Source organism: Ischnura elegans, chromosome 11 (assembly GCF_921293095.1).
Source record: "Ischnura elegans chromosome 11, ioIscEleg1.1, whole genome shotgun sequence".
NCBI classification, from domain to species: Eukaryota; Metazoa; Arthropoda; class Insecta; order Odonata; family Coenagrionidae; genus Ischnura; species Ischnura elegans.
Genome location: NC_060256.1, coordinates 18,423,960 through 18,451,506, shown reverse-complemented (window position 1 = coordinate 18,451,506; position 27,547 = coordinate 18,423,960). Strand labels below are relative to the sequence as shown.

At 40.0% G+C, this 27,547-nt stretch overlaps 1 protein-coding gene across 16 annotated transcripts in view; it reads right to left on the bottom strand.

Annotated features, from left to right (window-relative positions):
- Positions 1-27,547, bottom strand: part of LOC124168340 (muscleblind-like protein 3) — a 1,078,040-nt gene that overhangs the window by 509,504 nt on the left and 540,989 nt on the right. For all 16 annotated transcript variants that reach the window (XR_006866916.1, XM_046546513.1, XM_046546523.1 and 13 more), the window contains one exon: positions 3,020-5,142. Coding sequence is in view for 15 of the 16 variants with exons in the window: in XM_046546513.1 (XP_046402469.1) it covers positions 3,020-3,205 (186 nt within the window). In the remaining variant the exon portion in view is untranslated. The remainder of the gene's footprint in view (positions 1-3,019; positions 5,143-27,547) is intronic.

Below are 27,547 nucleotides of genomic sequence, written 5' to 3'. Positions count from 1 at the left end.
GAGATACACACTGATCCCAACAATGGGCTGATTCGCATTTTTTTATTTCCCATCGTGATAGAGTATGGAAAATTAAGAGAAATTCATCCGTTTGTCTATAATTCGCCACCTGCATTTCGAGCTCTTGGAGGAGAGAAATCACCAACCTAAACCAAAACCCTTCCGCGAATAAGTTGATGCTGCATTGAACCCATGCAAGTAAGCGTGCCAACGCTGCTCTAAAATGGCAATAATTATTCTAGTCTATCCAGAATCAACTCACAAGTGAAATACATTAATCCCCAAAGGTTGTCCATAACGGGAAAAAAATCACTTACAAAACAAAGTAACATAAAAGAGGGACTACGAGATGGAATGCAGTCCAAAGTATGATTAAAATGATTTTATTAATAATTCCTTTTACCCCAAAAGCTTTAAAAAATGCAAACCTTTAGAATGTGAAGGTAATGAGAAGCTGCAGAAGAATGCCCATTTCCTGTTTAACGGTAGCCCTTTGAACTCTTTCCGCTATTGTGATGGAAGATCATAAGACTGGAGACCAGGAAATAGTGCATGAAAGCATACGAGCGAGGAGTGGCACTCTACGGTATAGAAACTAGGATCATCTGAAAAACATGATCAGAAAATAACAGAGGCCTTCGAGACCTGGAGCTGGACGGTTATGCTGAAGATACAATGTACGTATATACGTACCCTACCACAGTGGTGCAGAGAGAGTGGGTTTTTGGGGATAAACCACCCTCCCCCCAGGGCTCAGAGAATTTTTAAATTGAATTCATTTTACTTAATTGGATAAATTTTGCTTATAGAAGAGTGTAAGGATTAATAAAATATCCCTCAGGAAGCTGTAAAATTCACCATTTTGAACCATTAATTTTTAAAAATTTCTGGGGGATGGCCCCCAAACTTCCCGCTTACCCTGGCGGTTATTCCATACCCCTCAGACCCCCCAATATTAGTTACACCTAAAACCCCCCCTGGCCTTAATTCCTAGCTGTGCGCCTGCCCTACCTAAGTACCCGTACCTCCTCCTTTCTTACCCTAAATAGGGCGAGTGTATACTGAAGAATAGGAGAAAGAAATAGAACACTTCATGCCAAAAGAGAACACCGTGGATTGGCTACACAATGAGACAAAATAGTTAATGGAGAAATATGATGGAAGAAAAAAATTGATGGAAGGTCCCAAAAGGAGACCAAGGGACAGACCCTAGTGGGAAACGGTGAAGAAGAGCCTCGGAGGCGAGCGAGGTAGTTAAGATAAATAGTTTGGATAGGGTGAAATGGTGGAGGGCTGCAGTACACCTAACTTAGGATTGCAATACTGCATATCCAATAGGAAATGTAAACTCACAATAGTAAAGGTATTCTAGATATTTATACCACTTCAAAATCAATCGTTCACCACCACTAATTCATGCCCAGGTGCATAGTCTATCTACTTTGAAGTGACATCTAAAGCGAAGTGGCCCAAGTGAAAAGGGCAACAAAGGCTCAATAAGCAGATAAAACTCACAAAGCAGGTGCAAGCCAATCCATTCTGATGTCGCGGGCCTATGAGCGAGATTGGCACGGGCCGCCGACGGACAGTTACCAAAGCTCCACACGACAAAACCAGTCATATATTGACCACTTTAACCTCGTTTTACAAGGTCACAAAACCTCCACAAACGTTAATCGATTACAAATCCTTCGCAATGAGCTTGCATATACAATATCAAAAGCTTTGAGAGTGAACTTAAAACCGGGATCCATCAACGTTAAAATGAGCGGTCAACGCGATGCATGGAACGAAGGATGACATAAAGGTTCAATTGGGAGAAGATCAAAAAGCAGGTCCTATCCCGGTGAGGCTTTAATCATTCACGGGAGATGCACGACCTAATGATGCATAGAAGCCGTTTCCAAATTGTCAATCATGCTACGGACTAGAATGTTTGCGCGTGACGTAGAGATGAAGAAGCAGCGAACAATCTTGAATAACTTCAGTGCTCGAATTTTCGGACATATTCGCTCAGGTGGCAAAAACCTCACAATTGATTAAAAAACCTAAATATATGGAGGCCATTAAATGATTTGAAGCGATATGCACACTGTCTCAATCAATAATTAGGATTTGTAGGGTGTTTTGAGAACAACTAGTAAAAGTTAAGTAAGAATAGATTGAATAAAATTCGATACAAGCATCAAATTATCACATCACTATAATTTTACATTGCCCATTTGAAATGTTACGTTAATCAAGTACTTGCTTAAGGCCTTCGCATGTTACTGCAGCCTTTTCCAAATGTCACATTTTTTTTCAAATTACTTCACTGTTCACGCATCCTTTAAATAATATAAAGCGTACTGAATTGTATAAACCTCATTTTTGCTATAAAATTCACAATTCGCCCACCCATTAAAACTGCTCAAATGGATGTTATTAGCTTATGCTAGAGACTAGATGCTTGTGGCTAACGACTTCGATATTCGGACAGGGCTCAGATGCATTCGGAAACAATCAAACGGTCTCGCGCACAAGGCTGAACGGTCTCGCTAGGCTTACTGGCTCCGCAATCCAGACACGATTAGATCATCACAAAAGCTTTATACAAGGCAACACCCACCACTCATGGCACAATCAGGATCGATTCATAATTGGGTTCACATGGTTTATCAGCAATAATCAAATTCGACGATGCCAAAAGCAAATCCACTTTACAATCACCTTAAAACCGTCTTGCACGAATTTTCCAAATCATTTGAAAAAACTGACTATGAAATACTCACAGGCCCCAGGGACCATGAACCAAAGCCTAACCTTAAGCATTAAACACCCAAAATTGCCCCTAACCTAACCCATATTCCTTCCCTTTAATTTCCCTGCTTGAACATGTGCTATGACTTAACTGTATTTATTTAAAAGAAACCAATTGTTAAAGAATCACCCAGGAGACAATTGCAAAGCTGGGAATAGGGAACAAAAAAGTAAAAGAAATTCGTTGCGTACGCGCGTTGAGTGGTGTTAAGTAGCTTACCTTGATACTATCGTAGCAGGCGGTGACTCTTCCGTTCTGGACCTCCACGTTGGCTGGCGGGTGGGCGAACTTGCATTCCGTGTCAGGCCTCGTGCACTTGTTCCTCTGGAACTCCCGGCAAACCTCCAGCTGGAGCCACCTGGAGTCCTTGCCGTTCAGTAGGTTGTTCATGTTGACCATTGCCATTATCTCAGAGCACAGCTACAAGACGTCGGCGGGGTGCCGCTCGAGTCTTATAAGCAGAAGATTCTCGCTTCTATCGAGAGAGGTGAGAAACGTCTTCGATTTCTTTCTTCCCTGGCTCAGCGTTGCCGATTGAGGTAGGAGAACCGCTTGGCGGATATTGGACGAGTTAAGTTTAGTTGGCCCTTTTTTCAAGAGGTGGCCTCGTTGTGTGGGTTATTTTGCGAGTTTGAGAAGAGATAAAACTGGGCGAGGAGTTATGTAGCGTGACCCTTTTTCACTGGAGCAGCAGGGTATTTTTTTCTTAAATCCTTACATAAACGAGGTTCAGTTCGATGATTTCTCCTTCTCTTGCAAAGAGAGCTACAAGAAAGATGAAGATCGGGTAAACAGGGACTTCCTTTATACCCGTCGTTAGGGAGGACGATCACTTAAAAACCTTTTTCCTTATTTTTTAACGTAGGTGCACAAAAAATATATGTCGTGATATATTATCAATATATTATTAGTGTTTGTGACGACCACTAGTAGATAAAATGTCTCAAATTCCACGTTATACTCTCAATAACCACATATATACCCAATGCCTTCCTTTTACACACCAAATTGACTTTCTCTCGCGGCGGAAAACCTCTACAATTCTCGCCCTTTATCTATAATTAGAATATTTCGTTTATTTTTAAAAAAATCTTTTGAAACGTATTTTATTTATGTATATATAGATATATATTTCTGTATGTATATATATGGCAAAAAGAGGACTAGTAACGGAAAATATTAGATGAGAATGATATCACTGGACCTTAAAATATCACTGAATCTCCAGTCAGTTGACTTTTCTTTTAATAGAAGACGACGAGTGTGGTTTTTTTTCTTTTAGAAAGGCTCAAAAAGAAACTATTCACAACCTAAAAATCCTTCGTGTTCAGATCACTTGTTTGCTTCTCCAACTTCTCCGGTACAGAACGATTCTTCTTAAAGTCTATTAAAATGCGATTTTGTTCCGTTTATTCCTTCAAAGGTCGGACAGATTAGGACAGTTTTTTAGAAACCTTTATAATGTGTTTCCTCCGTCTTCATTTACTTTGGTGTTGCGCTATGTATGTATATATATATATAGATATATTTTTTTAAATGTCTTCTTTCTCCCGTCAAAAACTTAAAATATTCGAATATAATTTCAGTCAAATTTTCAACTTAGTCGAATTTCTCGAATCACCGCTTCTTCGGTATTCCCAAAAATTATTCCAGTAAAATTTCAAAACCGCTCGTTTCGAGTGAAATAAAAGCAAACTATTTTTGTTTATGGCGAAAAAAACTGACGACCACTCTTTTCCTTGCAAGCACGCGATTTTTCTGTGAGGTGCAGAAGATTCTTTCGACTACTTCGGAGACACTTTTTATTAAAATAGCCTCGTTGTTGAGCAGGAAGCAGGATGGGGAAAGAAGATGGAGATATTATCACTGGATGCCGCCTCGTGACAACAACAACCTCTGTGCCTCACTGGTAAGCAGCTTCTTCGGTACGTGGCGGCTTGATCTTCTGAGGTGGCGTTCCGCAGTGGTGGAGCAGGAGGAAGAAGAGGAAGTAGTATTAGCTGTCGCGGGTGTCACTGTTTTTTTAGCAAGGCGTCGGTGAGTAGGCTTCACGCGGCTGCTTCTTCGGGGTCGGAGGTGGTCTCGGCGGGGGCGGTGGGGGCGGCCACAGTCTCGGGGGCGGATGGGCTTGCTTGGCGGGGGCGAGAGGGAGCGGCGCGGTGGTGCGGGGCCTCAGGGTGCCTGGGGGAGCAGCGGCGTCCTTCCAGTTAGCGGCGGCAGCGGCGGTGGCCTCGGTGGCGGGGGATGCCGCTAGCACATAGCGGGTCGAGTGGACCGGGTGCAGGCGGGGATCAGGCAAGGCGCGAGAGGAAAAGCTGTTGGGCTGACTGGACGAGTTAAGTCTGCAAAGGCGAGAGAGGGGGAAAAGACATTACTATCGTGTCAACAGACGTCTTACACTTGCATGCAGGCTTGTCCGATGGAGAGACATCACCATCAAGGCCAAAAACCATCGATGATAACATCCCGGCTTTCATTGGCAACTTTTTCTTCGATTTTCAATGGCATCATCAAATAAATTGTTTAATCTATAAGCACATCGATGGCTAAGTTCTAACAACACGTAAGTGTCTCAAAATTTGGCCGGTCTGAGAAATTACTGCTATTACTGTTAATAAAAAATAATATTCAAGCAAAAACACAACTCTTTGTTTGAAAATGTATGCTTCTTCTCCAGTTTTATGTATTTTTGGTTTTTAATTTCAATTAAAATAATGTACAATTAAAAAAAATAAACCGTTATTTTGCTCCCCTGAAAAGTTGCTATCTTTGAGATACGTGTTGTTAGAACTTAGCTATCGATATATCAATTTTTACTATCAAATATTGAGTGGAATCAACAAAAATCGAAAGTCACTAACAATCACTGAATTCTAAACAATGGAATGGTGATACTCCCTCACCAAATGAAGCCATAAAATTGCGTATCTGGCCACCGCGAGAGGGTCCTCTAGGAATGCATTCCTTTTGATTACATGGGAAATCGCGCAATTTCCTGATTTTTTTCTCAGCTAATATAATTAAGAATATATTGCGACTTGGCATATGAATTACTTGCATCCCAGACGAGAGTTTTTTTAACCTCAAAATGCACTATTTTTCAATTGAATTTTATGTATTTTTCTAAATAAAATGCACGGAAGTCTCCCATATTTGGAGGACTCCGAGGGGCTTGAGCCTGGCTCCAACTGCTCCCGTGCGCTCTGCTTAGCGACCAGCATTTCATTGTTTTCAGTTCAGTGCCAACAATGAATCATGTATGAAAATCGCTCCCACGCATTTTAGATGCTAAAAATCGCAAAATTCGACCAAAAAATAGTGCAATTTGAAGTGAAAAAAACTGTCTGCGATGCTAGCAATTTATCTTCCAAGTCGCAATATCATCCGACTTATATGAGCTGAGAGAAAAATTCAAAGTTGTGTGATTTCCCTTGTATTTAAAGGGAGAGCAATTCTACAAGATCTTTTTCAAGATCGCCAGACGCGCACTTCTTGGCTACACTTAGGGAGGGTTTAAATGCATTCAATTGTGTAGAGATCGCTGCAAATGTCTTCCACCATTCCTTAGATCCAGACAATGACACAAAGCACAAAGTAAAAGGCAAAAATCGTCCATCGAACAAGTACTTTACCACATAAATCACCAAGCAATTAAATAGCAAAATGTCTGCAATACCCATAAAAGGCACAGCTAAATATATGGAGAGTACATACAATAAGGCAGTTTCACTGTTATAATTAGAAGCGACATAATATAGCGCACTGCATTTAGCCACTTATTAGCCTAATAGAATTCACCAAATATGTCTACCATTGGGTCAAAGATCATCTAACACCGTTAACCCAAGAAAGCATACAGAAGCAATATCTGTGGTTGAGATATAAATGGAGAAATACTTTCCATTTGAGAGAAACTATTTCTCACTCAAAGCACTCATTTAGCGACACTTTTAGGCCAGACGGCAATAGCATTGATACATGAGATATTAAAGGCAACCTCGTCACATATAAAGGGAAGCAAGACAGAACCCATCAATAAACCAACCATGTGGTATTTGTTAAATAATCAAGCAATCACAAAAGGTGAGGTAGGCCGTTGAAGTACAACTGGAGCCTAGGCCTCATTTTCCGTTAAGGTATTTAAAAAGCGCAAAGCTATGGGTATAGGGCTTTAGAAGTGGTTATATTAAAAATTCACAGGAAGGGGATATTCTATACCATGGATAAAACGGTGCAGGACCTCGTACAATGCTTAATTAGCTTCCTTGGTAGAAGAGCACGTCCCACGAAGACACACAGATACAGCTCAGGGACGAAATCCAATAAAAATATGCTTAAAACAATATGTACTAATGATACTGGAAAAGTATATGCAGCACATTTTCAGTATAACTAAATACAGTTTACGCTGATACAAGAAGAAGATGTACATGCCAAAAAGATCGTACCACAGCAGGCATTCTCCAACACTCATATTTTGAATATCGCACACCCAGATACGAAGAATAACCATAATGCATCAGCGATCTACATAGGGTCATATTGCTGTCATTATGTCGCACCACAATATTTAATAATAAGGAAGGGAGACAAGAGAAGAGTGGAGTCATTCGATATGTGGGTATGGAGAAGAATGGAGAAGGTGAAGTGGACGGAGAGAAGGAAGAGGGACGAAGTGCTGGATATGGTGGGTGAGGGTGGGCAGCTTTTAGATGAGATATGGAGGAGACATAAAGTTTGGATGGAGGGAGTACTTAGCGGGGAGGGGATGTTGATATCGGTGTTAGAGGGTAGAATGTTAGGTAAACGAGGGAGGGGAAGGAGGAGGATAGGATTAATAGATAGATTGAAAGGGAGTAGGCATTACAGTGAATTGAAAAAGACAAGGCTGGAAGGAAAGGGAAAGGGAGGCTCCCAGATTACTTTCTTAGTACTCCATGGAAACCTACCTTAATCGGCAGATTACTATAATAATAACCATACTATCATTGAAGTTCTAAATGAACGAAATTATTTCCGACGTAATTATGAGGAATTTTTCTATCATGGGTACAGAGTTACTCACTAGAACACGAAACACCGCAACTCCACATTATTTCATTTTGAGACCTGTGCTTCGTGACTTCATCGTAGTGACATAATACAGTAAATGGTATCCTATCTGGACTGAAGATACTATGCCGTAGTGAAACCCGTGTGGCATAATAATATTTTAATGTGTGATTGCAGTTTAAATTATTTTCTCCATGACGAATCAAATCGAACGCAACTAATAGAATGGAAATAATTTCAAACAACGCCAAACTGATTCCTTCACGTCTACGTTTTTAAAAGCACCTGAGGTGCAAATTCTTCTTACACGCTAATAAAAGCCATCATCAATCACCTATTGCTCCACCGTGAGACGTTGATCGAGTCAAAACAACAAACATATTAAATGCGATCAATATCAGAAGCGAGCACTCAGAAGAAATATGGAATAATCAGCATGGAGGCGTCGATGAAAACTGCACTCTCACGTATTTCCTATGAGGAAATGTTTTTAAGCAGTAAACGAACTCTTATTTGATTGATCAATGAAGAAATCTCTATCTATCATACAAGCGAGCACAAGCCTTCAGGAATCTAGGAATCAGCCGGATCGGTCAGCCGTCATCTTAGACTTGCACTTTGGCGGATTTGGGTCGGAGGGTTCATAATCCCCGCTCAAATAGTATCAAAATTTTTAAATTTTTATTAGTTTGATAGTTTTATTATTCTTGTGATTATCGTCACTGTGAACCTTATCCAATGAATTATTTAATTTCACATTTTCTGCTACATGAAATATTAGCATTTTTACAATCATTTTAAACTTCAAATTGGCTTTTCAATTCTTTTTACATTTTTTATTTCTTATAAATGTACATAAAATTGGTCAAAATCATGTTGCTATGAATAAAAGTGAAATTTTAATATCCAAAATGCGACAAAAAGAGAAGAGGAATGGAGGAAGAGGAGAATGGATAACGCCCCATTCTCCCATGAGGTTTCATATTCTCCTGACCGGGGTCATGACCTCCCCCCCAAAATTTGATGCTGAATCCACTCCTGCTTACAGGGAAAGTTACCAAACAGGAGACGCTGAGAGGAGATATCGCAAAAACCCGGGGAAAACTGTACGTAAACCGAAAATTGCAAACGGAATGGCACTTGGATTCCAATATCCCTGAAGATTATAAGCGAGTTTCTCGTCGAAACGCTACAATTAGAGATGGAGAACCTCATCCGGTGTAAAACCCGAGAGATCTTCACCAATACAATCCCAATTCGCTTTGCTATCGCCAGGAGAAGCTCTGAACGCAGCGGTAAAGAAATCGAAGAGGAAAGCCTCGGCAATGCGGTAGTCCAGTGGCGTTCGTGCCTAAGGAAAATATAAGGAAGGCGCAGCAAACTCGTCAGCTGCGAAGAGAAGATAGGAGCGGACCTCAAAATCTAATTTGCGCACATCAAATATCTCGCGGAAGGAATTTATTTTCGGAACAACGGTCTTTGTTTGTGCTGTGCGTTATTCGTACATATATACCGGATGGAAAGAGAGAAAAGGGATTTGAGAAGGTGCAGATGTAAGCTGAGGGAAAATGTCCAAAGCGATGATAGAGAAGAGTAGCGCTAGCTTGATGAAGAATGGACATAGGAGAGGAAAATAAAGGCCAGTGAACGGAAAAGTTAGCAATGAATTCTCCGTCCGGAGTTCTAAGCGTAAGATTCTAGTGCCCACCACGGTGTCCCCAGCTTAAAAATTTCAAAAATTCGCAGATATTTCTAGTATTTTCCAGGGGTATATCTTTCTTTGCCAAGGCGCTATCCTTACAATGCATAACTTTTGGTAAACATATAAACCAAGGGGTACATATACTGGCCACTTGAATTCATATTTCTGTTAGTTCTAACCGTGAATCGTGGCATAAGAAACCTCGGATTTAGGGCGAAAGGTGATTTCCCAGTTAACGGTTTCCCAATTCGTACTGATGAGGATGATACTAACGACGTGAAAGCTTCGCAAATATACACGAAAGTCGCAGTATACTACTTTACTATATTACCATTGATACAATTAGTAAATTGTAAGTTTAACACGAGGGAATTAACTGAAAGTATTTTTTGTGCAAAACAATTCGAACAAAAGAATTCTAGCTATGTTAATAGTCAAATGCGAGTTTTGAAACCAAGATATATGAATGAATTAAGCCATACATTAAACAGTTGAATGGCAATACCATTGATATAATGTGGAATCTAGAAGAATCTCTATAAAAGACATCGATGTTGTTAAGAAACAGCTCAACTCAATTACAATACCTAAGGTGCACGAGTTTGCTGTTCTAGTTCTGAGGATGAATGTCAGATGGAGTCCCGTCTACTCTTAACTTTTTCCAAGCACGTCCCACAGAAGATAAGTCAATTTTTTGTTGATCGTGATTTATAATATATGCTAATTTTACCGATAAACAGGTATGTAGTCACGCGTTGGGAAGGGGATAAATTTTTAAGGTTTTCATTTAATAATGTAGCGGTTTCAATAACCCACGAGATTTGCATTTTTGCGTAAATTTGCGATTTTTTCTTGCAAAGGCATATGAATATCGTTGCTCACAAACAAAAATATTCGCGACAAAAATCACTTAATGAACATGATTAATGAAGCAGCAATTGTAATCGTACAAGAAGTAATGTTATCTAATGTTTGGACAGAAGTTGAGCATCGTTTGGAGATTTGTGGAGCGGCTAAGGGTGCACATATTCAAATTTATTTCTTGCGTGTAAAACTGCGAGAGACACGAATACGAAAAATATAAAACTAGAATATGTAAGTAATTCTATTTTCATTTCAACCATCTTCAAAACCGCACCATTTGTTTTACCTTCACCCTGTAGTTCAGTCCTGAAGGGGATGGGAGGGAACATTTTTCTAAGGAAGTCCCGCAGCTGCGATGCAAGTTATTTCTTTAGTCATAATTTATATTTATTGATAATTTTTTGTCTATAAAAACCGGCCATTAGAATGGAAGGAAAAGAGAGACGAGGACTCCCATTCTGAGGATACGCAAAGAGAGAGAACCAACAAACAATTGGCACGCACACGAACGTAACTCGCGGATAAGGGAACAGCCCCCTCCTCCCTCGCCCCTCGCGCACGGCACCCTGACACGCCAACGCGAAGGGTTGGGCCCGCGCCGCAGAGGGAGAAAAAATAGCGCAGAAGAAGGAAGCGTGGACACGCAAAGGCTATTTGGGCAATTACATTTGGAGAGCGCAGGCGCAATCGCTTTATATATATATGCTCACGGCAGGGCGTTTCGTCGAGACAAGTCCGTAATGATGGGTGGGACTTAACTGCGTTATGGCACGACCGCCTGTTATTATCACCATCGTCATTGTTATTAAAATACATTTGCTACGTTTCGTCAGCGGGCCATCAACTGCCAGCCGTTGATGAATGAAATGGCTGCCATCTGCGCAGAACACCCTCAACGTACTTAAAAGGAAATGGACTGCAAAACAGAGAGATTTAAAATGCCATTCTTTCTTGGTACTACAAGGGATAGCACCGGATTATTAACTAATAAATTAAAGGCTTCACCTACCAGAACGATTTATCACGTGTTTATTTTCATACATAGCCCTAAAATTACATGGTAATGAAACAGTACATGAATGACTAACCGTTCGAAATTTTTGGCTTCGCACGAATGGGTACGTATTCATTGTTTTCGAAAGTATTTTTATGACCGTGTTGAGTGAACGTAAGGATCATATTGAATGCTGCATAACACCCCCTGCCAATCACTCTAAAGGTGGCTCGTAGGGTATTGTGTAGAGGTTTTTACCATTACACTACTCATCAATTCGTTACAGCTGGAGATAATTGGATTGAACCATCAGAGAACGATCGCATTGATCATGAAAATTGCACGAAAGAGAGTCGGAGAAAAAGTACCAGAAGATTAAAGAAGAAGGGCTCAGAACCAAATTTACGAGGTCTTCCAAAATAGACAAGGTCTCAGTGATTGAAAATAGCACGTACTTAATATTTGTGACAGCCTAAACATGTCTTCAAGCTAAAATTTGTGCGTAATCGTGGCGTGAGTAGGTACAATGTGTTGTTTTCCTTTGCAAAAAACTTAAAATTAAACGTAGATAAATTTGAATCTAGCCAATTATTCTTTTACGTACACAAACATTCAAATTTACACAATAATTTCATTTTATTACTTTTGTTTCATTTGTGATTTCATTTTTTTTGTTTAATATCACTCTGTCTTTCTTGGTTTAATGTCTTTACTTATAGAAGTAAGTGGTGTTATTTTTAGATTATTTCTTATCTTATTTATTCCATGTTTCATCCACAACACATAAAAACCACAATGAATTAATATGGCTATAATGAATTATATGGCTGAATCAATATATGCCCCTATAAATAATATGCTATTCGCAGGCAGTCAAAATTTAAGGTGGATCCACAAAGCAGATAAACAAAGCATCCGAACCACCTTAATTGTAAGATGAAAGGACACTAGGCTTACGATAAATGTTTTCAGAATCACTCCATGATTGACACTTTGATGTGCAACCAGGACCAATAGTGAATTTCGACGTGCAAATGGTTAGATTAGGCGCGTGGAATAGAGGATTTATCTTTCCGAAATTTTTTGTCCCGCACATAAAATAAAACCCGTTCATGTGTAACACCTGGCTTTAAAAACCGTTGACTCAGTCAACTCTATGGAGATAGTAACTTTTGCTAGCAGGATTCACTGTAGTAACCCTCCAACAAACGTTAAATAGAAGGTACGTAACAAAAACCGGAAAATTGAATAAACCGATAGCATTGAACATGGAGATGAAAAATATACATCCTTACCGCTGTTCTCCATTTCTTTCCAGGGATTCACAGTCAAAATTTCGGTCGGAATACCCTTCGCGAGCATTGAAAAGCACTGGTGCAGCTGAACAGCCTAATCGAAAGTTTGGAGAACGCCTTTCTGAACACGTGCATAAAATGAAATCGTCACCACGCACCGCTGAACACACTGCACTTACAATGGCAAGAAAAAAATCGAACCAATCTTTTTCTATACAATACTCCAAACATTTTCGTTCATGCGCTCAGCGAACGATATTTTTTCTCTCAATACGGTTCCCGCAGTCAAGGAAAAGCAAGCGACACGGATTCATTTAACAAAATCATTATATTACGTAAAACATGCCGCCACCGAAAAAAAACAGTGAAATGGTTTATAAAGACATCAAGCAACATCGAAAATACGTAATGAATACTAAATTCTTATTACAGCTTTTCTGGAGAAAGAACGCGAGTAACGAAGGCTCTCCACCCACCACACTCATCATTCTCTGATTCTCATTAGCGTCGATAATAAAAATTTAGAACAGAAAAAATGACCATTATATGGATCTAAAACTTAAATCTTGTTTCGAGGAAGACGAACAAGGAACAGCCAAATTACTAATACATATTTTTACCACGAATTGTACTTCATCACTAGCCCAAAAAACATACTTCGATGTAGTAAAAGTGACAGAAGGGCCCTTTAGTTAATGTAATATAATCTAATAGATGATTTTTCTACCAGCCCTCCTTGCTTTCAACCCTTCCTTAACTACCCCCCGAGTTCCTTGACCACGCTATTACTAATTAAGATGACTTTTATAATGGTATCAAAACCTATTTTTTATTTTCAGAAAGTTTTTTTTCAATTTTCGCCAAAAAGGGGTGAAAACTCCATCTGCCGCTACTCCATCGCTGAAACTCACCCCCTAGTTAAAGCACCCCTCGAACCAAACTCCACATTCGTAGATTCCTATCAGTCGATGAAAAGTTGGAACGTAAAACACCGCCCCGAGTTTCGATGTTACTACATCATTTTCAAGGTACAAATGGTGGTAAGTGCAGCTAATTTATACATATTTAGGAGGCGGGAGTGGGAGAACTGAGGGGAGAGAGAGGAGAGATCAAGCGCCACCTCCTTGAGGATTTTCCATCCCATCTCTCCTCTCTCTCCCCTCAGTTCCTCCACTCCCGCCTCCTAAATATGTATAAATTAGTTGCACTTACCACCATTTGTACCTTGAAAATGATGTAGTAACATCGAAATCCGGCTCGGGTTAAATTTATTTTCGTAGAAAATTAAAAATCATCTTTCATTATGAATCAATTCCACTCCATCTCACTTGATTCCTCGAATTTTATACGTAAAACACCGCGTAAAATCGTCACGGATGTGAAACGTACATCTTTCCTCTGTCGTGGGCGTCGTGAGGGGGTTTGGTAGAATAGGCCGTTCAGAGGGAAAAGGCGAACCCTTTCGGGCAAAAGTGGAAACACCTGGCCGGCGGTCAGCTGCCAGCAGGGTCGAGCAGGTGGCGACCGCAGCCAATTTTTGGGAGAAAAAAAGAGCCGAGAGAGATAACGTGTTGTGTTTTGGGGGGGCGGCGTCCCCCCTTGGGTCTCCCTAAAGCGCGCCGCGGCTGTGCTAAGGACCTCGCCCATGGAACGACGGATCCCTTTCAGATTAGAGCCAATAGATTGCGTAGGTTCAGCAATCCCCGCCTAGTCTCTGCGATTAAAGGTCTATCCCGATGCGATATCCAAACACAGATTCCTTGACGCTCCCTTTCATAATGAAAGTTCCCATTAATACGATTACCCCTTTCTTACCCAGAGTTTCTTTAGGGAGAAATTAAATTTTTTGACTTCTCCTTTTAAAAATATGCAAATTTTCTACTCAGTCATAATTAATGTGGCAGCTACATATTTCGCCACTACACTTCACAGCACAAGAGAACTCGTAGTTTAAATCTTTCCGGGATAGAGCTGAAAATGTTTACATTTTTGATGTTACTTCGAAGCAACATTTGGTTACAATGAGTAAATGGAGGATGAAGGATTATTTATCACTAGCTCTTTCATGAGAAATATGAATAATACTACTGCCTTCAGCCTTTGTGACACCATTCCACCAAGGAAAATAAAAATAGTGCACTTCACGATGAATACACACGTTTAATAAAAATGCAACCGGGTTTTGCAACGGAACTAAATTTTAAGGGGACTTATCGTGACTGCATCATCATTATAACCTGGGGCATGGTAAGCTTAATGATAGGTGGCTCACAGCAGCTGCTCATACGATCAATTCATGAAATTGGCTCAAAACATACATCGCACTTCCCTTTCTTCTGATTTAGCCGTAGCCTTCAACGGATATAATTTCAGGTTTACTTCATGAAAAATTGAAAATTAAGTTTTTTTGTCGTGTTCCGGGAGCACCCTTTCAACATCTGGCATTGAGATGATTGAGATAACATTAGCTCCATTAAGTCGTTGCCTCTCCTTTCTAAAGACTAAGAAATACATCAGAACGTTCATCAATACCAACGATGGATTCCAGGGATAAAGTTATGAATAGAGAAACGTGAAAATCGCACTTTCATTTTTATTTTATCGCGCTTTCAATAACAGTTTATCGCATTTTGTAGCGTCTATTTTTTTACTTTCATAATGAGGTAGATGACGATAAAATGTAGTGAAACATAGTTATATGACAAAATACAGAATATTTTAAATAATTATGTTGTAGAACAATAATAAATAAAGGAATAAGACATATAGTGGCGGAGGTGTAGCTTGCCCGCGCCCACTTGTAGTTCGCGGCCACGTAGAGTCCCAGCCAACTAGCAGCTGGCCAGTCGCTCACATGCTTTAAGCGTTGAGTGCCAGCGGAGCATTTAAACTGCGCACGGCACAAAATGTACGAATTTTGCCGTCGAAAAGGCAAATTTGAGTAAAAATATCATAAAAGTCCAGTCATCGCATATATGTCGCATTCATTTGCGCAAATCGCTTCTATATCGCATTTATCGCATTTGCGATTTTCACGTATCTCTAGTTATGACCCACGAATTCAAATTACAGTTAACATTTGAGGACGAAAACAGCACAGCAATTATCCATCACATTATTCTGACCTTTAAAAATAATACAATCCTAATTACCTAATATCCAGTCACTTTCACCGTAAGTTTAATCAACAGCATAGTTAATTAGAACCATGAAATATCCCAGCCAGACCGAGAAATAAAGTACAGTAGGTACACAATCGGTGCATTCAGCAGGCACTCCAAAATGAGCTGTAAGCATGGTAATAAACGAAGAATAACCATTAAGAAACTACCCTAAAAGATTGTCAATCCGGGGGAAAAGTAAAATAAAATCCATTAAATTAATTAAATTCTATGCTCAGTATAGTGTGCTGATAGTACACGACGCAGTTTTTAAATTTTTTTCCGGACGGTGCATCTGATATTCGCATCTAACAAATCCGATTTTTTCATTAACCTCGCCCATTTCCCCTATTTTTCCCTGACATTTCATTTCCAAAAGATCTACATTCCCGGAGTACTCCAGGTTTTAACGATTTTCCACCATAACGGACACTCTCTTGTCGATTTTCCCCGTAGTGTCCAGATATCGAGATTAAAGTTATCAGGGTTCTAATGTTGATCATATGACTCTTCTAAAATGCTTAAAAACTTAAATCTCACCACTTAGAAAATTTACCTGGGCAGGATCCCCGGTTTGGGCCCCCCAATATTTTTTGATTTTCGGCATCCCTGCGCTGTATAGGTTTTGCATCGTTTCACAAAATAACTGAAAGCGACTCGAAAGGCAAGGACCGAGATAATAGCTAAAAATGAATGAAATGAAATCGCCTGGGAAAAAAATCACGAGATGCTAAAAGAGAAAGGAGAAAATTTTTCGTAACGTAGTATTTTCCGGGAGCACATCGTAACCTTAAGAGTTCCGTTTCCAGCTTCGTTTAAGGACCTCTCCATTACGCGGTGCACAACTGCCCTTCAAAAGTTCCCCATTACCTCGCTCTGCGGAGAAGACGCGACGGTCGGTGGAGAGAGAAGAAATGAAGGCGAAAGGTGGACCGACCGGTTTGCGAGGACCAAAGGCCGCCATTATTCTCTTCGCGTGTTTTTTCTCCGCTCCACAACCCCTTTCTCGACACTCCGCACCGAACCGACAATACGACAACCCCGCTCCAGCGTTCTCTCTCTCTCTCTTTCTGCGGCGCAAATTTTAGTACCGAAAACTGCCGACGGAGCCAAGGATGGCGCACGTATCGCTATCGGGGATGAAACCGAGTGAAAGTGACATTCGCGACACCAATCAAGTGAATAATGCCAGGTCTTTCAGATTCTCGAATTTCGTTCGAATTAATAGCAAATTTTATACTCTTCCAAAATAAATCCCATCATTTTCAGCAAGAAGATAGGCATTATAATTTAAGAAGGCACAAGCATAACGGTTTAGAAGAGGGTAGTTTTCTTAATAAATATTAAATCAATTACATTTCGAGTGACTAGTTCAAATTTATCCTTTTAAGAGGTAAGGGGAAAGGAAACTATAATTGTTTATCTTCTCTATCATTCATTGAACCACGACGCATCTTAAGCTACAAAAAATAAAGATTTTCGTCCCGCGAATTATGAGCTAAGCTAGGGTAAATGACAACAACTTGATGAATCTAGGTCGTTGGAAGCTCGTTGTAAAAGCAAATGAAAATATTTTGTGGAGATGGCCAATTTTTTTAATTTTAGAAAGATAGTATACTACTGGATATCCATCAATAATGTGATTTATTATAAAAATTTGGCATCATAAAGAATTACAAAGCTACAAGAGAGCGGCTTCATTTACACTATTCGCGAAAATTCTGTGCCACTTTAATCGCTAATCTTCTCGATAAAACCGGCCTCAACATAGAAAGCAATCGCGAGATTTATGCAAGAAGGAAATTTTTTTCACGAAAGTCACAACTGCTATAATATTTAAGAATTTAAGGGCAAAATCGTTGTATAATATGTTACACACGGGATTTCGTTCCGTATGATCTTAGGTTTTCCCGGCGTATCATGTGCAGAAAAGTTGTGAAAAGAAGCAGTGTGAGGATGATCAGCAAGTCGCTGCTCGAAACGTCGGGAGACCGGGATTTCGTTTAATCCGTAATAAAGGATTTTGCCCTACGCACCGTAAGATTGCTGGCTAATATTCCATAAATCGTCCTCATTTAATCGTCTTTATCCGTAACATTTACCCATCGCCCCACACTTTCCATCAAACGGCTGAAAAATGCAGTTTTTTTAAGATCAACAACAGAAGTATAAGGTGATAGCTACACGTGAGAACAACTTTTAAAAGGCAAGAAACGGTGGAGTAGCGAATATGGCAATAATTTATTTTTAAAAGAGGAAATAATTCCCCCATGGACCAAAGAATAGTTCGTTATAGCGGGGATTTCGCATTATCCGTTTCGTATTTATTGTGGGGAATTAACATTGACATTCGTAGCAAAGTCCATGGGACCGGAAACTCACCTCGTTATAGTCAGAATTTCTTCATCTATATAATACCCTGCAAGCAATATCGAGTGTGTTTGGCAGGGGGGGGGAGTTTGAAGTTGAAGAAGTAGGAATTTCGTTGCATGCGTGATAATTAGTGATACGTGAAAATCGCACATGCGATAAATGCGACATTGATGCGACATACGTTAATAAATTCGATATAGGCGCGATGACTGGACTATCATTATATTAAAACCGCAAATTTGCCTTTTCGATGGCGAAATTCGTAAATTTAGTGCCGAGCCTGATCCTCGCTGCGCCACTGGATGTTGGGCCTTACTGCTTCATACATGGTTACATGTATTTCATCGGCAGCCACTAGAGAGGTTGAGAGAGAACCCTGGTAGCTTCTGCGATGTTAAGCGAATATATCTCGCCATCTGCATATAAAAAAACCGAGTTTGGTAATGCTTAACTCCACAAAATCTTGACAGAGGTTTGCAGAAGGGTTTTTCAGACAGTACAATCTAGTTGTTACAGACAGACGCAACCGGTTGAAGAAAGAAAGTCTTGAAACTTTTTCAATGTCGATGTTCAACTAGCGTATATGATATTCAGGCTACTAATATCAATTTTAATTATTTACTTCATGTCTTATTCCATTATTTACTATTGCTATGCCCCATAATTATTTAGACTATTCCGTATTTATTTCAAATAACTTCATCTTAACGTTTCATCACACTTTGTCGTCAACTACATTATGAAATCAAAGAAAAAGTAGATACTAAAAATGTTATAAACTGTAATTGAAAGAGCTATTAAATTAAAATGAAAATGCTATTTTCACGTATCTCTTGTGATAATTATAAAAAAATAATAATATACATTTTGTCAAAATTTTTGTGTATTCTGTTCGATATATTTATTTTAAATGTTATTATTGTAAAAAAACTATCGTAACATTTATTTATGAAAAAATATTGTATATCATTGAATTTTATATTGTTCTTATGTCTTCTTCTTTCATAGCCCTGATGATAGTTTAAAATAAACAGAAGCTTTGGCTGAAACTTGTTTGCATCACATACCTATACTCCGAGAACTCTTTTACCATGAATTAAACAAGGCCAAGATAAGAAGGAAAAATAATTGATGATTATAAGCGAATTTTACTGTATTTCATCCAGCTTTCACAACTTTCGGACGCGGATACGAGCGGCGTTGTGAGGATCGAGTGAGTTCCCGCCTTTTTCTCCTCTCAAGAAAACCCGGGAAGCAAAAACCGCCCGCCTCTCTACACGCTGCTTGCGAAAAAAATGCAATGGGAGACCAAAATGCGAAAGATCGGGCGTGGCGAGGAAACATATACATGTCCGCGGACCGAAGGTCATGCGAAATCATTATCCGAAGGACGAGGCTCAAGAGAGCGAAAAAACGAACGCAAAAAGCGGCGATGATGTCACGATGAAGAGGAGAGAAGTACCTACCACACTCTCCCTCCTTGCAGCCATCGGCACAGACAAGATGGCCGACACCAAACACTCCTGATTTACCACTTGAATAAAGACGCTGGATATTCGACCATGAATACGAAAAAAATAGGGTGGTTTCCTATTATTTTTTATAGCCTAAATCGAAAGATTATTAATCCAAGAGTATACATTTCACGCTTTTAGATTTTTAAATGACGTTATCTATTTTTCGCGATTAAATGAAAAGTGACAAATTTCAAGCGCGCGAAAACGCGACGGCTGAGTATGAATGCTGGGAAAAGCCCGTGTGACGTCGTTCTGGTTCCCGCTGCCGCAAGTGAGGTGAACTTGGGGCGAGGCTTTGAGCGCTGATACGACGAAGGATGCTAGCAGGTAGCAGAGTACCCTGCTAGCTGGTAGCGCTTGGCTTAAATAAGTAGTATTAATACCTTATCAAACCCAGGAAACTTTCCGACCATAGGCAGTTTTAATAGGTGGTTATTAAGGAATTTTTCCCTGAACTCTGTGCCTCATTCATTATTGGTAATCTCAGACGATGTAAAACTCCTATCTACTCGTATAGAAACTAGGTCCCTGTGACGTCACGTGGAGTGGCATCTCGTGGGCGCCAATCTGGCCTTTTTCAAATGAGGATAAAATTGACCATTGCCATTCGTCTAAACCGGTATTTCTAAAACCAAATAATTTGTATATTATGAATACACTTATGGTGGGTAACGAGTCGCAATCAAAGCCTTTCGTTTTCTTTGATGAAATAAACTATCCTATTAAAGGACGACAGATTGGCAAATATGGCAGACTCTGAATTTCATAGTCGGCTACCTCTGTCAATTATTATATGACGCCAAAATAGGGAAAAAGGATGGAACATTCTTTTATCAGAGTATTATCCCGGTTTTCACTATCTTTTTTTGAATTTTCGACTGCTCTCTTGAATATAATTAGAGTTGGTCATCGCATAATTTTAAAATATTCATAAACTTATGAAAAGCCATTGAGCGCAAAATACCCTGTCTTCAATCGTATATAACGTGGCTAAAATGCGTATGATTAACGAATCGTAAAAAATTTACGTCTACAGAAAATTTTCAAATTCTTATACTTCCGCAATTTATTCTCGTATCATGCATAAAAATCAGTATTTATGTTGGTTTAGTATTCAGTTTGCTAAAAGTATTAAATAAATTTCCGTTGCCTTGTTTATTAATATTTGTTTAGCCCCATTCATGTACCCTTAGGAGGTGTAAGGTTTGGTTACCAGTCGATTCACATGGGAATGGAAACTGTAACTGTCTATCTTCACTATCATTCGTTGAGCAGCGACTCATGTTAAGATACAAGCAAAATAACGGCTTTCGTCCACGGAATTCGGAGTTAAGCTTAAATAAAAGCAATGGAAGTTGAAATAAGCGTGCAATTTTCAACATTCCAATAAACCATGGACATAATAGCGCAATAATTAATTTTACTTAAAATCCGAGAGCCCTCAAGGAAGAAGTTCTTCCCATCCACAGATGAGTCAGCAGCAAGCAACAGTTTCCAACGCTAACTCCTTTATATTCAAAATTTTCTTCCCTTCTGCGTCTGCCTTTGTACGTACTTCCTGGATTAACACACCCTTTGTCTTCCTCATGAAACTTTCCATTAATTTTCCCCTCTCATATGTTTCCATTGAACTTGATCCTCCTTCAAAGATACAAACCGACGCTTGGTTAGTGTGTATTCTCAGTGCCCCAGTTGTCAGATTAGCCCGCACATCGAAGCAGATAAACTATTGATATGTCATGGGCATCGTTCCACTACGGTATTGTTGATAGCAAGAAAAATTTAAAATAAACCAACTGAAGAACGAAAACAAATAAGTTGTCATAAGTAATTCCCTTGAAACGCAACTGATATTTCCAGCGTGAAAATACATAAATATCTCCTTCTGATGGTAGGGTTCAAGGCATGGTATTCTAAACAAAACACTGCAGAAACAAGTTGGGTTCGAATCCCGAATAAGTCAAACAGTTTTTCATACCGAACTTAATCCTTTGATGTATTTAGCATGGTATTCTTTCCCTTTTTACATTAAATTTTCACGCCTACTTTAAAGTTAACAATTTTTTTCTTTTAGCTGACACTAACTATGAATTGATAGAGTTCTTTGTGAGTCTAATCCGTGACAGATCTATCCTTAATACCGTAGTCCCTTGGCCTCCCAGCGACATTGGTTTTTTACATTCATATTTTTCTCAAAATATTAGTAATTAATAAGCGAATACAAAACAGGTTGGAATTCATTGAACGGCCATCTCATTCGTTTCAATATCATTTCCACCAACGCAACGTGACTTTTCATAAAGATGAACTCGACAGAACAACAATCACAATGATTCCGACACCCCTTGTGCTGCTCAAAATGCCACAAAATTTGTGAATCCATTACGATCACTAAGTACTTTCGCTCGAATAAACCGCTGATCATGTAGAACAAAGGAAACGCTGAAAACAAAAAAGAACTCACGCTCAACAAGTCCGGGGAGAAAAACCAGGAACAAAAGCGGTAAACAAAAGGAATGGGTCCCAACCCCCTTCAATCCCCCCACCGGGAGATCGCGTTCCAAAATAGCACTCCAAAGCAAGTGAAACTCGAGCCATGGAATAAAAAATACAAATGCAACGGGAGGTGGAGAGCGAAGTGGGCCTTACACGTGTTCGACCTCATTGAGCACGTCATGCCATTCATCCTCACCTCACTCATAGTAATGACGACGCGACCCCCGTCAGATTTGTGGGAGTCGTAGCCACCCGCTGCTGGAACAGCGGATAGCTTGCAATGAGCGTGAAGCACATTACAGAAAAATTAGCTATAAATTATTCGTTAGGAGCACTTGGCATGAGATGCGAGCACTAATTCATCAGTGGCGGCGTTCATTTAAAATAATTTACGCGAAATTAGGTGATATTAGCGCGAAAATTAATGTGAAGGGGTTTGGTCGATTTCGATTTAAGGGGAAATTGTGCATGAAAAACTATCATTATATTGTAGCTGACTTCAATAGTACACTAATTATTTTTACATCGCACTGGGTCAAAAAATCCATTAGGCTTTTCCTTAATTATTTCTTATAACTCCTCAAGAAACGGGGAATACGGCCAGAGGATAGGGTTTCTTTGGCCCTGGCCTTTAGTAATCCAAACAAAATTAGGGCCTTTAGTCCTGCTTCTCTTGAAACCGCCATTAATATTTTTCCATCTCATTAAATGTTATGCGGTATTGTAAAGCATCGCCAGCTTTTTAATGTGTTGGCTCAAGACAAAAGTAGGTGGGGAGAAACTTTAGCAGGTAGAGCAATTCAACTCTTTGGGCAACACATCAGAGGAAAACGGGTACAGTAGTAAGGACATCAGGAAGCGAAATGCATTAGCAAAGGAGGCGTTCATGAACAGGAAGGAGCTTCTGAGAGGATCGTTATGTGAGAGTTTAAAGAAAAGGTTAGTGAAGAGTTTGATCTGGAGTGTAGCTCTCTACGTTGCGGAAACGTGGACACTGAGGAAAGAAGACGAGAGAAGATTTGAGTCATTCTAGATGTGGGTATTGAGAAGAATGGAGAAGGTGGAATGCACAGAGAGGAGGAGAAACGACGAAGTGCTGACATGGTGGGTGAGGAGAGGCAACTTTCAGATGAGATACGGAGGAGGCAGAAGGTATGGATGGAGGGAGTATTTAGCGGAGAAGGGATGTTGAAAACGGTGTTTGAGGGTAGAATGTTAGGTTAACGAGGGAGGGGAAGGAAGAGAAAAGGATTTTTAGGTAGATTGAAAGAAAGCAGGCCTTTCATTGAGTTGAAGAAGGCAGTGCTGGAAGGAAAGGGAGGTTCCAGATTGCTTCTTTAGTTGTCCATGGAAACCTACCTTAATCGGTAGAATACTATAGTAATAATAATAATCTCATTCAAAAAACCTCTTGAGTTTCTCTTCCAATTCATCGGTAGACATTGTAGTACTTTTTAAGAATGGGAAATAATTGCTTCTGCCACGCCTTGAACCTATGCCACGTCAATGCAGGAATTGCAGCGCTCGGTAGAGTCGATTTCGACTTAACGGGAAAATTAGCACGAACGTTTGGAACGCTCAGTCTCAATCTCTTCATGTAGATTCCATTGGTGATTTTTTTAGCTGTTACCATGAATCGTGAAAGAAGACAACTCTCAATTAAAATAACGTGGATATACCATAGAATTGAGAAGAAAATTGACGAAAAAGACATCAATGCCGCTAAGAAACAATTCTACTCAATTTCAGTACCCTTGGTGCGGCAGTTCGCTGTTATAGTTCAGTATAATTATGATAGATGGCGTCCAGTCCACGCTTTATATATTTTCAATGAACCTTCCGAAGCTGTGAAGCTGATCTTTTCGTTAATACTAATATATATTCAGCAAACTACTTGACGAAACATTGGCTTAATACCTCTGGTGAGTTTGCTAAAAAGTCAATGCCAAATGGTTATATCTATCATTCTTCTTGAGAAAAAACCGTAAATTGATGAACACTGCAAATAAATGGACTAAATAAGTGTTGTTCCTACGCTGTATCGACGCCTTTCTAGCAGTTAACTTCTCATTACCATTATATCCAAGATGCTTTTCAAGCCCAGATGTCATATTCCACGACTCACGTTTTGAGACAGCAAAACACCCATTAAAGGCGCATGAAACAAATGATAGAGACACCGCGCGTTCAAAAATATCGAGCTAATTTTCCAGTAAACTATAAATATTTCAAAGGGAATTCTAATTAGATCGTCGACTTAGCCAGAATGCGCGCTAATTTTATTCTATGAACTCCGTCATCCACGTGTGGATACTGGAATCTGACTTTCAGTGAAGTTAAGCTATTAAAGGTTACTGTTAACGCGAGCTTATATTTTGGAAACACGGCTCAAAACGCAAGACAATTTTGATATCTGAGTGTTATCTAACCTTCGGCAGAGGGAAGTGGTTTTGGAATAAGAAGGGACGGAACGTTCTTCCGGGAAGGACGAAGGCAAGTCCCACCAAATCTTTTACAACGTTATCTTTCAGGAAAACGATAAGCCAGACTTGCCACGATATTTCTGTGCTAAAATCAGCGCAAAAGAGAAAAAGTTTCACTCGCAAACTTCTCGACATTTTTGCGGGAAAAACATCCCCTTACATACAACTACATGTACACCCAGAAGAGAACTATGGCACAGGATTTCAAGGAGGCTGTGTAGATAACCAGGCAAACTAACTATGGATCTGCTCACGAAAACAATATAGAATAACAAGCATAGGAATTTCTGTCCTACATATAAGAAAATGAGTTTTTGATTGTCGTACGCCGTCTTTTCTTAGATTGCCCCGCTACAAAATCCTTAAATATGAGGTATTTTCAAGGTGATTAATATAAATTAAATCAAAAGTTTTCCGATGGTAAGGAAAAAGGTACAGTGATGCTAAAATGTTAAACTTGTACAAAAAAAATAAAAAAAGAAACACGATAGCATTACTCTCTTGATAAAATTCAACAGTATATAACTTCCCTAAACAAGTACTACGTAAATTGGTGGATTCTTCTAACAATTCAACTCATCAGAATATTTTACGAGCGATGCCAGTTCGAATAAAAAAGGAAACACAAGAATGTTTTTTTTTAATACTCCAGAGAGCACGGGAAACCTTATCGGCAAATCGATAAGGCGACATTTGCAATTAGAGCATTTTTACCCTCCTTCACACCACTGGAAAAAAAGGAAAGACTCAGGAGATGAGAAAAGCGCGTTCTTTCTGTGGAGAAAATTAAATCTCCAGCCGGTGGAATGGATGTCTCCCCTACCTCGCAATTAATCTCATAATGAGGAACGATGAGTAAGTAGTTTCCAACTGAAGCGGCATCATTTCTCAGGAAACGCTCTAGCGTCAGTCATCATCGGACACGACGGAGTTAGAGAAAGAACGGATAAAACGGGATGGCTGGCTTAAGTCTTTGGACAAGACCAATAAAAAGACGATTTAGTATCCATCCACCACAATTTTCCCGAAGACTTTTTTAAGCGGGAAGAATAACATATAATAGATTTAATCGAGACTGCATTGGAAGTTTACTCCGACCACCACCAAGGGGTGGTGGCGTTGCCATCGCCCAACGCCGACCCGAAAGCTGATAAAAAACGCAAGGGGTGCAAAGTTTTTCATTAAGTCGGAATCATACGATCATTTTTACTGTCCCTCGGATTCATAGGTACAGCGACAGCATTTCAGGGGCGATAAAGGTGATTGCTCGACCTACAACTTTTTGAATCACACGACCACGAATATTTACAAATGAGGATCCCCAAGATGGCCTCAAAATGTGTTGTACCACACCGCGCATTGAAATGAGTTTGCAAAAGTCGCCACTCACGTCGCTGACGGATAAAGTGATCCGAATCTCATCGGGATATAAGGCATAATTATGGGTGATTACCGAAATTTATATTCCTGATGCTGTGATCGATCGAATTCTTTTTTATTTTCAAAAACATTTCAACGCTATTCTTCGCAATCACAAACATTGTACTGGAAAATATTGAAAAATAAATGGATCGGATTGCACTCGTTACCGCGCCACGGACATTTTTGAAAACCAATTCATAAAATGTGTCAACAGAAATCAGCCTTCTGTGCGATGGAATTGGGCCTCCTGTATGCAGTCCCCTTGGTTCCAAAAATGGTTTCAGGGACGGAAAAATGGACGAGCCGCGTAATGGAAAAAGGGATGAGATTACCATCCCTGGAGCCATCGCGGAAGTAGATGGCGAGAAACGATCATTTTTACGCTATCATTGGAGCGATAATTGTAGCCATCGCTCGCAAGGGATGGAAAAAAAGGATCGCGCGATTCCGGCTTTAGCGAGTAGTCTCCGCTTTGAGTGAAGACGCTAGGTACACCGAGGGAGCATAAAGAGGAACTTAGTGGAAGAATAAAATCACGGAGGAAAATAAACAAATGAGCTCTGAAGGGCGAACGCCGAGGGGTATGACGGGTGACCAAATTGAGGCCATGGATGAATTATTAAGCTCGCAGGCCGCTCAATGGTTTAATTACTGGGGGCTACTAGGAGGCATTAATTATGGAATTGTTGGCGTACGAGACGCCAAAGTCGAAGATGTGAAGGACCTCATACCGCTAAGGCCAGTGGAGTCATCCTATGCTTTCCCTAGTTCTATGATTACATTCCCCACGCCGTCGGCGAGTTCCAGCATACTTCACGGCAAGCAAGTTTTTCATTCGCATGAATGTGAAAGTATAATTTGCTAGTCACAGCTTGGCTTCCGGGTTGTCCTCCGCGTCGGTTCATCTTCCTTGCGACGGTTTCGCCGGCGTGGGAGCACTCAACTTCAGGCTTTACGTGAAGTTGTGTTTATCAACTTCGTCACTTCAAGACTGAAGACACTTGCTGCAACGCCGGCGAAACTGTCGCAAAGAAATGAATCGACACGAAGGAAAACCTGGAAACCAAGCTGCTCCTACTGAAGCACTCCGCGGAAGTCTCCATCAACATAATTTGCTAGTATTCTTAAAGGCCTGTTCACACGGTACATTAACACGTACGGGTTAATATCTAAATGTATGAACGCGAGAATGAACGCCAAAATTCACCGTGTGTGCCCACCCAACGTGTGCGAATGCATGCACAGAAAATAGAACCTGTTCCAATTTGGTACATGCATTCGTACGTGTTCCGTTCCGGTCCACAAAAATCATTCACGCAAACGTACAATAACTCGTACGTGTTAATGTATCGTGCAAACAGGCCTTAAGACCACGTGGTGTGCATGTG